Consider the following 11,935-nt stretch of genomic DNA (forward strand, 5'->3'; position numbering starts at 1 on the left):
TATTTTACGTAAGAATATTTTCCCAAAGTTAAACTTTATAGAGTTCCTTTAAATAGGAAATCCCCTATTTGAATGCATTCAAGTGCATTAGTATTTAAATATATGCAAATTAAATGTGTAGTCTTTAAAGAACTATTTTTTTTTTTTTTTTTGAGTTGGAGTCCCACTCTGTCACCCAGACTGGAGTGCAGTGGCCGCTCCCGGCCACCGCAGCCTCGACATGCTGGGCTCCGGCGATCCTTCCGCCTCAGTCTTCCAAGTAGCTGGAACTACAGGCGCGCACTACCACACCTGGCGAATTTTTTTGATTTATTGTAGAGATGAGGTCTCGCCAAGTTGCCCAGGTGGGTCTCGAACCTGCGGGCTCAGGCAATCCACTCACCTCAGCCTCCCAAGGTGCGGGATTATAGGCTGAGCCACCGAGCCCGGCTTAAAGAACTATTACTAAAATTTCCATGTGCCTAGAAATCTGCCATTAAAAAGAAAACACATTTTTCGAACATTTTTTAAAGCATCCGGAATGTAAGCTCCTGACGGCAAGACGACGGCAAGACTTGTGATCATCTTGCTCACTGGCTATCTCCCCAGGCTCTAGCACAGTGCCTATCAATTCAGTCTACCCAGTAGACACTCAAATAAGAGTATATAGTACCAGATTCAAATCTTCAATTAGTTAGAATTTTCCAGTGCTAGATTAGGCTCTCTGCTTGATTAGGACAGGATACTCACTGTTCTGACTTACTCCTTTTGAGATAGTCTCTTATTTCAGTAAATGTATATAAATGACCAACAGTTAAAAGCTAAAGCCTGAAATTTACCAAGCTTTACATATGTATAAATTCTAAATTAGATGTAGATTAAATGTATACATTTTAGATGAGATGTAGAATATTATTGAGGTCAATAGTATTGTTTCAATGTTAATTTCTTGAATTTGATAATGGTATTGTGGCTCTGAAATGTTAGTTAACAATAAGGTGAAGGATATATGCAAACTCTTTATATTAATATTGCAGCTTTCTAAGTCTAAAATTATTTAAAGATGAATTTAAAATTAAAAAAAAAATAGAAATACAGGCCAGTACAATGGTTCACGCCTATTATCCCAGCACTTTGGAAGGCCAAGGCAGAAGGATTGCTCGAAGCTAGGAGTTTGAGACCAGCTTGGGCAGCCTAGCAAGACCTTGTCTCTACAAACAATAAAAATATTAATCGGGTGTAGTAGCATGTGCCTGTAGTACCAGCTACTTGGGAGGCTGAGGTGGGAAAACTACTAGAGCCTAGGAGTTTGAGACTGCAGTGAGTGAGCTATGATCATGTCACTTCACTCCAGTATGGGCAACAGAGCAGGACTCAGTCTCAAATAAATAAATTAATTAAATTAAGTATAAATAAATATAAAATTTAAAAAAATACTTACTGCCCCTAGTGAAGGTCCATATCTTCCCGTGGCAACTTTACACACATAGCTGACAAAATTCGAAATAACACCTAAGAAATAAGTCATATTTCAATAATTTAAGTGAGATATAAAAAAGGTTTCCATTTTTGATCTCCACTCTGCACAGATTAACAGGTTTCTATTAGACTAGGGTGCAGGCAAGAATACTTATCCTGCCTATCACTTCAGCTATTTTATAGGAAAATAAAAGTGATTTACTGTATGTCCTTCTGAGTGACATGAGGTCATTCATTTTACCTCTCAGTTATCATTTTCCTCAACTATAACATGAAGAAAGAAGATAGTTCCCAAACTCACCAGCTATCTCAGAATTCTCTGGGCTGTAGTCTTGACACACTAAATCAGACTCTCTGGGATGGAACAATAGACTAGATGATCCTTTAGGTCTCCTTGGCTTCAATGTCATTTGAGTCACTGTGACTCATTTAAAAGACAACTTCCTATGGAGCAGGAATTAATGACACCTGAAAGAGTCCCTCTGTACCTACCACAACACAACTAGTGCTTGGGGAAAGAATATGCTTATCTTACAGGCCAAAGATTCTGCTCAGCTTCTACTTTTGAGGGACTAGATACATGTGAGTATTCAATTAACACCCACCCCAGTCCTGTGGTAGACACTGTTATTTAATCCTTTCTAAAATCCCTTGTCATGAGAGGATAAGAAGCATCATTATCCCCAAAGAGGTTTAGCCATTTTTGCAATATCACATAGTCAGTAGCAGAAATAGAATCTGAACCGAGGTCTTCTATCTTCAAGCTCAGTGTTTTTTTCACTACAGCACAATACAATTGCCAGATATACTATTTTTAAATGTAAAGATTTTAGAAATAAATTTTTAACATTTTATTGTTTAAATAAATTTTACAGAGAGGTAAGTAAAATTAGACCAACTGTCAACTTAGCAGCATCTAGAAACCTAGAAATGTACATTATCATTTCCTAATTGAAATAAGAAAATGATGCCATCTTCAAGACTACAACTAGGAAGTGATTCCATGCCAATATATCTTCTTACAAAAAACAGAACAAACTCATTCTTGACAATCATTTTGGATAGCTCTGATGTGAAGCTTTCCGTAAACTGAACATGCTGGGAGAAATGAGCTGGCTGTAGGTTATTTAACAAAGACCCAGATGACTGAGACAGCTAGAAAGTCTGGGAATCACTATTTGCAAAATAGTGGGTCTGAGCTAAAGAAATCAAGGCCCAGTGACATAAAAATGACATGCTTAACCCTGGTTTATTCTGACTAATTTATAAGTAAGCACATTCAAATAATTCATGTAAGAGAAAATCAGCAAAATGAGACGCCGGAAAGGCAATAGCTCCACTAGTCTGCGGCACCCTTCTCTACATACAATTTGAGAAACAAATATGTCCTAAGAATTCACTGTGTGCAAAATATGGCAGTAACCATTCCCTCTGTCCCTTCTTCAGACAGGTGTGAGTGCTTATACTCTCAAAAGCCCTGAGATTAAAGCCTATTACCTGCTGATAGATACACTGCCATGAACTGCTCTCGACCCAGAATGTTCACTATGCTGGAGGAGAAGCTCCACAAAACATACATATTTGCTGCCATGTGAAATAAGGAGAAATGACTGAATGTTGACAGTAACATTGGAGAACAAAGGACCCCTGCAAGAGAAAGATAAACATGGTCTGATAATCACGGAACACACAGCCAATACAAATTATTTATGCTAACTTTTCTATGTTATTATTGTGAAAAAAATGAAACATGGGAAGCAAAAACAGAGCTAGTTAAAAGCTTAAGTAAGATGGTTTATTTAAGACAGCTAAACCATCTTAGGCCAAGTGTGGTGGCTCACACCTACAATCCCAGCACTTTGGGAAGCCAAGGTGAGAGGAATGCCTGAGCTCAAGGGTTTGAGACCAGCCTGGGCAACTTAGCGAGACCTCATCTCTACAATAAATCAAAAATTAGCTGGGCGTGCTGGCACGTGCTTGTAGTTCCAGTTACTTGGAAGGCTGAGGCAGAAGGATCACCTGAGTGCAGCAGGTTGAGGCTGCAGTGGCCATGAGTGTGCTACTGCACTTCAGCCTGGGTGACAGAGTGAGACTCCAACTCAAAAAAAAAAACCTATCTTAGTAAATACCAATAAAAATTCTCGGTTCAATGAAAGCAACCTGTCTTATGGCAATAGTTAGTTAGAAAAAAGAATGAGTAAATTATTTCAATTATAGATATAAAGTTATAAATATTCTCCTCAAAGAATAAACTTACGGTGATCACAAGTCTTGATTCATGAAGAAAGACCAGGTCCCGGTCTTCAAGGAGCTTACAGCCTATCCTCTGGATTTTACTTGCAGTTGACAAGTAACTTTTTTTATATATAGCATTTTAACTAACATAAAGCATATTTCTTTCATATTGTCTCTACTTCAAAATAAAATCACACAAGTTAGACTTACTTGAGGCTGGGTTGGATGTGAAATATCTGATCATTGTTCGCTGTAGAGAAGGTACCCTCCATAAACAGAAAACAAGAACATTTGCTGCTATGATACCTACAAAATAAATATTTATAATTTAGGGAGGTTAAAAATAAAAGCAAATAAAGTGTGATCTAAAGTCCACCTGAATAAGATTTTCTACCACAATTATATAAGAATACTGTATACCTGAGAGTTAGAGAAAGAGCTAAGAAAAGCAAATTATATCAATGCTTTTAAAGTATCAAAATTGGCTGTGCACAGTGGCTCAGCCTGTAATCCCAGCACTTTGGAAGGCTGAGGCAAGAGGACTGCCTGAGCCCGGGGCTTCAAAACCAGCCTGTGTAACTTGGTGAGACCTCGTCTCTACAATAAAACACAAAAATTAGCCAGGTGTAGTGGTGTGCGTCTGTAGTTCCAGTAACTTGGAAGGCTGAGGTGGATCGCCTAAGCCCAGCAGGTCGATGCTGGGGTGGCCGTGAGCATGCCATAGCACTCCAGCCTGAGCAACCTAGTGAGACTCCAACTAAAAAAAAAAAAGTATCAAAATTGACACAAGTTGATAAAGTCACAGAATTCCTGGAAAATTGCAAATGCTCTAGGAGCTAACTTCCTTCACCCAAATTCATATTTTACTTCTTCAGGCTAGTTTACTCTTCTCAGTAGTAATATCTATAACTACTGTTTGATAATGGCCAAGCCAAAGGCAGAAGTAATACATAGAATTAGGTTCTTTGGCTAAGAGTAGAAAAGCTAATATCACTTCTTTTTCTTCAGGGAAAGGTATGATACTTAAACTTATTGTAAGCTTATGGAAACATCTATGGATCATCTATGTAGGTGAGGGTCAACATGTTTGAGAAAAATAGGCATTTCATAAGAATTAAGAAATTTGGAAGGATTTTGCAACTGCTTTTAAAGATTGTCTACATGTGGGACTTGGATGACATTTTTCTGTAAGTGTTGATGCTGCTAGTACTATTAATATACTGAATAGGCTTATTTGGTAATAGAATTATCTAGTCACATTTTAGGGAAGAAATTAAGTTATTCTTGAAAACTACAAAAAATACATTAAGTTTATGAACTGCCACCACTCCTGCACATAGCAGGCACTCTTACTTGTTGAATTAATTAAAGGAATTTAAACATTTATATATTCCTCTCTTTAGGAAATGGGCAAGCAGAACTTTCAACTTCTTCAATGACAGTAAAGAACTTATTCCACCAGCATTCTGGTAAAAGGATTTATTTTAGAAGATACTCTTTATATAGTCCTGCCAGCTGCTATATCTTAGAGCTACCCTTGGTTTTCATATCTGCTCATTCTGCAAGGCTCTTGGCTATCTAGTCTGTCCATAGGAATGTCCTGGCATTTCTAGTCTGTTCAGTTTTTGCTCTCCCACTTGAGAGTTAGACAGAAAAGGAAGCTACCCTTTTCCATAGATTCTAAGACGTTTTTCCCATTTTTTATTTTTTTTGAGTCGGAGTCTCACTCTGTCGCCCAGACTGGAGTGCAGTGGCCGCTCCCGGCCACCGCAGCCTCGACCTACTGGGCTCCGGCAATCCTTCCACCTCAGCCTTCCGAGTAGCCGGAATTACAGGCATGCGCTACCATGCCCGGCTGATTTTTTGATTTATTGTAGAGATGAGGTCTCGAACCCACGGGCTCAGGCAATCCACTCACCTCAGCCTCCCAAAGGCGCGGGATTACAGGCTGAGCCACCGAGCCCGGCCGTTTTTTCCATTTTAATATCTGAAATTAGGATGCATCTTATACTTAGTGGTTTATCATAGCCTAATTGATAGCATTTTTTTCTTTCTCCATAGTACATTAAATGGACTTTCATTGCATTTTAATAAGTTGATTTCATCAGTTGTATCAGATGTCTCATTAGTGGGGACTATGATAGCTGTTTTAACATCTTTCTAAAATTATTAATACCTAGAATTCTTCGCCAGAGCCCAGCAGGTCGAGGCTGCGGTGGCCAGGAGCAGCCACTGCACTCCAGTTTGGGCGACAGAGTGAGACTCCAACTCAAAACAAAACAAAACAAAACAAAAACCTAGAATTCTTTCAAAGATGGTAAAAAGGACAGTGTTTATAAAAGGATGGGGAAAAAAAGGATCATAAGCGGCATTTAAGAGCACTGTGTGTACATTCCAATAAGGAGCCTGAAACTCTGGGAAGGGAAAGCAGACAGAAGAAAGCCAAGTCTTCTCAAATGGAACAGAACCTCAAGAGAGCAGTGATTAGTGTTGCCTAGGGTTCTTTAGTTTCCTTTGGGAGACCTAAACATCTTTACTAGATGAATTTCTTTAGGTCTAGGCTGTTGTACACAGTGATTAGATATCCTAGGGTAAAGACAAGCTGTGAATAGTTTGGCCATGATCATCAAGATAAGAAGTCAAGGCCAGCGCAGTGGCTCAAGCCTGTAATTCCAACACTTTGGGAGGCTGAGGTGAGGGGACTCATCTGAACTCAAACCTGAACTCACGGGTTTGAGAACAGCCTGGGCAGCTTGGCGAGACGTCATCTCTACAAGAAATAAAAAAATTAGCTGGGCATGGTAGCATGCACCTCTAGTTTCAGCTATCTGGAAGGCTAAGGCAGAAGGATCTCCTGAGCCCAGCAGGTTGATGTTGGTGTGGCTGTGAGTGTGCCACTGCACTCCAGCCTGGGTGATGGAGAGAGACTCCAACTCAAAAAAAAAAAAAGAAGTCAGGGCTTTGATGTTTACTATAGTTGTGGTTCGGTACAAAGAAAGCAAGATGGGGTCCCTGATCCTGCCTACTTGGCAAAAAAAAAAAAAAAGGCAACAACTATTTTGCCTACAGTCAGTTTCATAAGCTGCTTCCTCAAACCAGTGACATACAGCGCATACAAATTCTGGAAACTACAGGCACTACAGCATTGTAAAGAAGTAGGATGCAACTCTGGCTAAAGTGATTACAACAAGGGAAAAACTTGAGAAAAGAAAAAGATAACCAAGGGCATCAAGGTTAACAGTAGACAAAGAGTTAATACTGCCAGGTTTTTGTTTGTTTGTTTGTTTGAGTAGGAGTTTCACTCTGTCACCCAGGGTAGAGTGCAATGGCATGCTCATGGCCACCGTGGCCTTGACCTGCTGGGCTCAGGCAATCCTTCCACTTCAGCTTTCCAACTGCTGGAACTACAGGCGGGTACTATCACGTCCGGCTTATTTTTTTATTTATTGTAAAGATGAGGTCTCGACCAAGTTGCCCAGGCTGGTCTCGAACCCCTGAGCTTAGGCAATCCTCTCACCTCAGCCTCCCAAAGTGCTGGGATTACAGGCTTGAGCCATCCCGCCTGGCCATGTTTTTAACCAGATGTAAGAAGGCTTTATATAATGATGAGAGTATTGGTACTGGAACATACTGTAGCCAAAGTGCCTCATTTCATAGATCAGTGTTCAAACATCTTTGATTAGGCACCCCATCAGTAAGCAACTGAATAGACAGACCCAGTAAATGTATACTTAACAAATTATGTAGGGGTCACTATAATTCACTATAAAACACACTAACAAACTAAAAAGGAATGAGAAAAGTAAAATGCAGGTATTTTCTTCCCTGCAAACCCTATTTTGAAGGCCAAATACAGATGAGAAAAAAACTAAGGCTCTGAAAGGTACAAGTAAGAGAGCCAAATTCAGTGGCCATGCCAAAATCCCTAATCTAGTGTTCTTTCTACTAGCTACTGAGACATGGGGGTTTATTTTAACTTGGACACTCTTGGGCTCAACACTAGACAAGGGCCTTCCTAGCTGGTAAACAGCATACAGTAGTCCACAGAAGCAGGTGAGCAGGAGAGGATGTGTGGTAATCCTACATCTACTGAGGCAGCACAGCACACTGGCTAAAAGTATGGGTTAAAGAGTTCAGCAGAAGTGACTCCATCCTACTTATGGTACAACCAGAGTAAGAGGCCTGACCTCTCAGTCTCAGTTTCCTCTTCTGTAAAATGAAAATAAATCTACCTAAAAGAGCTGTGTGATGAAGAAATGAGAAAGCATGATTAAATGTAGCAGTCACACAGTGATGAACCAATAAATGGAAAATACAGTGAAAAGAGAATAGCCTTTTCATGCCTGAATCCTAGGTATGCCACATAATAGCTTTGTGGCCTGTAGCATTTTATCCCCTTTATTTCAGTTTCCTCATTTGTAAAGTGAGGAGATAATACTTCCCACCTCATAAATGCTGTAGTGAAACATAAGTAATACAGCACATGCACCTAGTACACAGATGACCAAGGAATAATGGTTTCCTCCCTATCATTCTCCTTTGAGAAATAGAGCAGCTTAAGGTCTCTGTAACTCCATTTAGGAGGGATGTTCCCTGCTTCCTCCTGACTCAGTAACTTCTTGGACAAACTTGGCCTTACTGACATGGGAAGGCTGCTGCTGTCCCAGGACCTACCCTTACCAGGTGTGATATACTGCATTATGTCAGTGAAAATAACAAAGAAAGGATCTCTGAAAATTACCTCCTTCACAAAAGCAATGAAAGAACTGGCAGAAATTGTCAAAAATCAACTTTTTAGAACTTTGAAAACTAATCAAACGCCTACAGCAAACCAAGGAACGTTTATTTAAGAAAAACAGCTTCATCTCAGAACAGCTAGCTTGGTAGCATTTTAACTTGCCCTAATCCAATTCTCTGCTCTCCAATTACAAGCTAGTCTTGAAAATAACCCACCAGGCGCAGTAGTTCATGCCTATAGTCCCAGCACTTTGGGAGGCAGAGGCAAGAGGACTGCCTGACCCTAGGGGTATGAGACCAGCCTGGGCAACTTGGTATGACCTCGTCTCTACAATTAAAAAAAAAAAAATTAGCCAGGCATGGTGGTACAAGCCTGTAGTTCCAGCTACTTGGAGGGCTGAGGTGGAAGGATCGCCTGAGTCCAGCAGGTCGAGGCTATGGTGGCTGTGAATGTGTCACTGCACTCCAGCCTGGGTGACAGAGTGAGACTCTGACTCAAAAAAAAAGAAAAGAATAACCCACATTCCCAGTGCAGCCTGACAACCACCAGAGGTAGCTGGTAGAATGGAGCCGGAGCTCTTTCAAAGCCTCATTCCCAAAATTGTCATTAGACCTGGCTGTTGGTTCCCTGGAAGACCACACTTGCAAGGCTATCTGTATTTTACCTGACTGAGAGTGCCCAAGTGCATAACTCCTTTTCCAAGGGGGCATTTGTCAAAAACAATTACAGATCAGTGTTTCAATCTGAGCCTGCCTAATGGTGGATAACACTTGGGGCAAATAAAAGACTAACCAAAAATCATAGAGGAAAATCAGGGGAGTAAGATTTCCATAGGGGCTTTGAAAACCTTCAGCATATTCCTGGAATCTAGAAGGCCACATGCATTACAAGAAAAAAACAGACTTTAAGACAAAATTTGTTACTAGAGAAAAAGAAGTCTATTATATAATGATTAAAAGGCCAAACCGGCAGGGCGCAGTGGTTCACACCTGTAATCTCAGCACTTTGGGAGGTCGAGGCAGGTAAATTGCTTGAGCCGGGGAATGCAAGACCAGTCTAGGTAACCCAGTAAAATTTGTCTCTACAAAACTTAGCTGTGTGTGGTGGCACACACCTGTAGTCTCAGCTACTCAGGATACTGAGGTAGAAGGATTGCTTGAGCCCAAGAGGTCAAGGCTGCCATGAACCATGATTATTGTGATCATGCCAGGGCACTCCAGCCTGGGTGACAGAGTGAGACCCCAACTCCAAAAAAGTCAATTCATCAAGAAGATATAACAATTAGAAACACACATACATCTAACAACAGAATCTCAAAATACATTAAGAAAAATGGGCAGAACTGAAAGGAGAAATAAACAACTCAACATCAACAGCTAGAGACTCCCAATACCCTGTTTGTGATAATGGAGAGAATAATTAGATAATCAGCAAGAAGGTAGAAGACTTGAACAACACCCTAAAACAACTAGACCTAATAGACATCTATGGAACATGCCACCCAACAACAGAAAACATTTTCTTCTCAAGTGCACATGGAACATATTCGAGAATATGTTCAGCCACAAAACAAGTTTCAATAAATTTAAAAACACTGATATTATACAAAGTAGTCTTCTTTGATGGAACAAAATTACACTTCAGTAACTTAAATAAATTTGAAAAATTCACATAGAAATTGAAACACTCCTAAAAAACCAATGAGTCAAAGAGAAAATTGCAAGGGAAGTTAGGAAACTTTGAGATGAATGAAAAGAAAAATACAATACACCAAAACTTACAGGATATAGCAAAAGCAGTAGTGTTAATGTCTACATTAAAAAAAGAGAAAGATCTCAAATCAATAACCTAACTTTTCACCTGTAAAAAGAGCAAACTAAACTCAAAGCAAAAATAAAATAATGAAGAGCAAAGATAAAGACTCAAATTACTAAAATTGTCTTAGTTATGAGACTTGCTAAAAAAATTCATACAGGAAAAATAAAAAATACCAAATCACTACAATCAGAAATGAAAGCAGAATGTTACTACTGACCTTACAGAAATAAGAATTACAGAATATGATGAAAAATTATGTACCACAAATAAGAAAAACTTAGATGAAATTTTTAACTTCCTAGAAAGACAAAGACTACTGAAATTGACTCAAGAGGAAATAAAAAATCTAAATAGACCAAGAATAAGCAAAGAGATTGAACTGGTAAACAAAAAACTTGCTACTAAGAAAAGCCCAGAACCAGATGGTTTCACTGGTGTTTTGTAAATGACGATATCCATAAGCAAAAGAATGAGTGGGGACCTCTACCTCACACCAAATACAAACAAGAACTCAAAATGTTTCAAAGGCCTAAATGTAAGAGCTAAAACTGTAAAGCTCTCAGAAAAAAACACAGGCATAAATCTTTGTGACCTTGACTTAGGACACAGATTCCTTGATATGACACTTAAAACACAAGCAATAAAAGTAGATAAAATGGACTTCAGCAAAATTAAAATGTTTGTGCTTCAAAACCACTATTAAGAAAGTAAGAAGACAACTCACAGAACGAGAAAAATATTTGTAAACCATATAACTAGTAAGAATCTAGTACACAGAATATGTAAAGAACTTTTACAACTCAACAAAAAGACAAATATCTCTATTTAAAAATGGGCAAAAGGCCAGCCGCGGTGACTCACACCTATAATCCTAGCACTTTGGGAAGCTGAGGTGAGAGGACTGACTGAGTCTGCAGTGCGGGTTTGAGACCAGCCTGGGCAGCTTGACGAGACCTCATCTCTACAATAAATCAAAAAACTAGCTGGGCATGGTGGTACATGCCTGTAGTTCCAGCTACTTGGAAGGCTGAGGCAGAAGGATTGCTTGAGCCCAGCAGGTCAAGGCTGCAGTGGCCGTGAGCATGCCACTGTACTCCAGCCTGGGCAACAGAGTGAGACTCCAACTCAAAAAAATAAAAATAAAATAAAATAAGCTGGGCTCGGTGGCTCAGCCTGTAATTCCGTGCCTTTGGGAGGCTGAGGTGAGTGGACTGCCTGAGCCCGTGGGTTCGAGACCCGCCTGGGCAGCGAGACCTCATCTCTACAATAAATCAAAAAATCAGCCGGGCGTGGTAGTGCACGCCTGTAGTTCCAGCTACTTAGAAGGCTGAGGCGGAAGGATCGCCGGAACACAGCAGGTCGAGGCTGCGGTGGCCGGGAGTGGCCACTGCACTCCAGTCTGGGCCAAGGATTTGGAGAGCAGTATTTATTCAAACAATAACAAATGAACAATAAGCACATGAAAAGTCCATTAGTCATCAAGGAAAAGCAAATGAAAACCACAATTGGGCCAGGCATGGTGGCTCACATCTGTAATCCTAGCACTTTGGGAGGCCCAAGCAGGAAGACTACTTAAGGTCAGGTGTTTGAGACCAGCCTGGGCAACATAGCAAGACCTCATTTCTACAAAAATTTTTTTTTTTTTTTGAGTTGGAGTCTCACTCAGTCGCCCAGACTGGAGTGCAG

At 40.1% G+C, this 11,935-nt stretch overlaps 1 protein-coding gene across 5 annotated transcripts in view; it reads right to left on the reverse strand.

The window, feature by feature from the left end:
• PARL (presenilin associated rhomboid like) overlaps positions 1–11,935 on the reverse strand; it is a 56,368-nt gene that overhangs the window by 15,003 nt on the left and 29,430 nt on the right. For 3 of the 5 annotated variants that reach the window (XM_021718878.1, XM_021718875.1, XM_008070692.1), the window contains exons 5-7: positions 3,904–3,999; positions 2,956–3,105; positions 1,421–1,491 (exon numbers count right to left, since the gene is read on the reverse strand). In XM_021718878.1, the coding sequence (XP_021574553.1) occupies positions 1,421–1,491; positions 2,956–3,105; positions 3,904–3,999 (317 nt within the window). The remainder of the gene's footprint in view (positions 1–1,420; positions 1,492–2,955; positions 3,106–3,903; positions 4,000–11,935) is intronic. The other 2 variants (XM_021718877.1, XM_021718876.1) reach the window with 1 other exon arrangement.

Source organism: Carlito syrichta, unplaced genomic scaffold, assembly GCF_000164805.1.
Source record: "Carlito syrichta isolate Samal-C Ts95f unplaced genomic scaffold, Tarsius_syrichta-2.0.1 Scaffold313936, whole genome shotgun sequence".
Classification (NCBI taxonomy): Eukaryota; Metazoa; Chordata; class Mammalia; order Primates; family Tarsiidae; genus Carlito; species Carlito syrichta.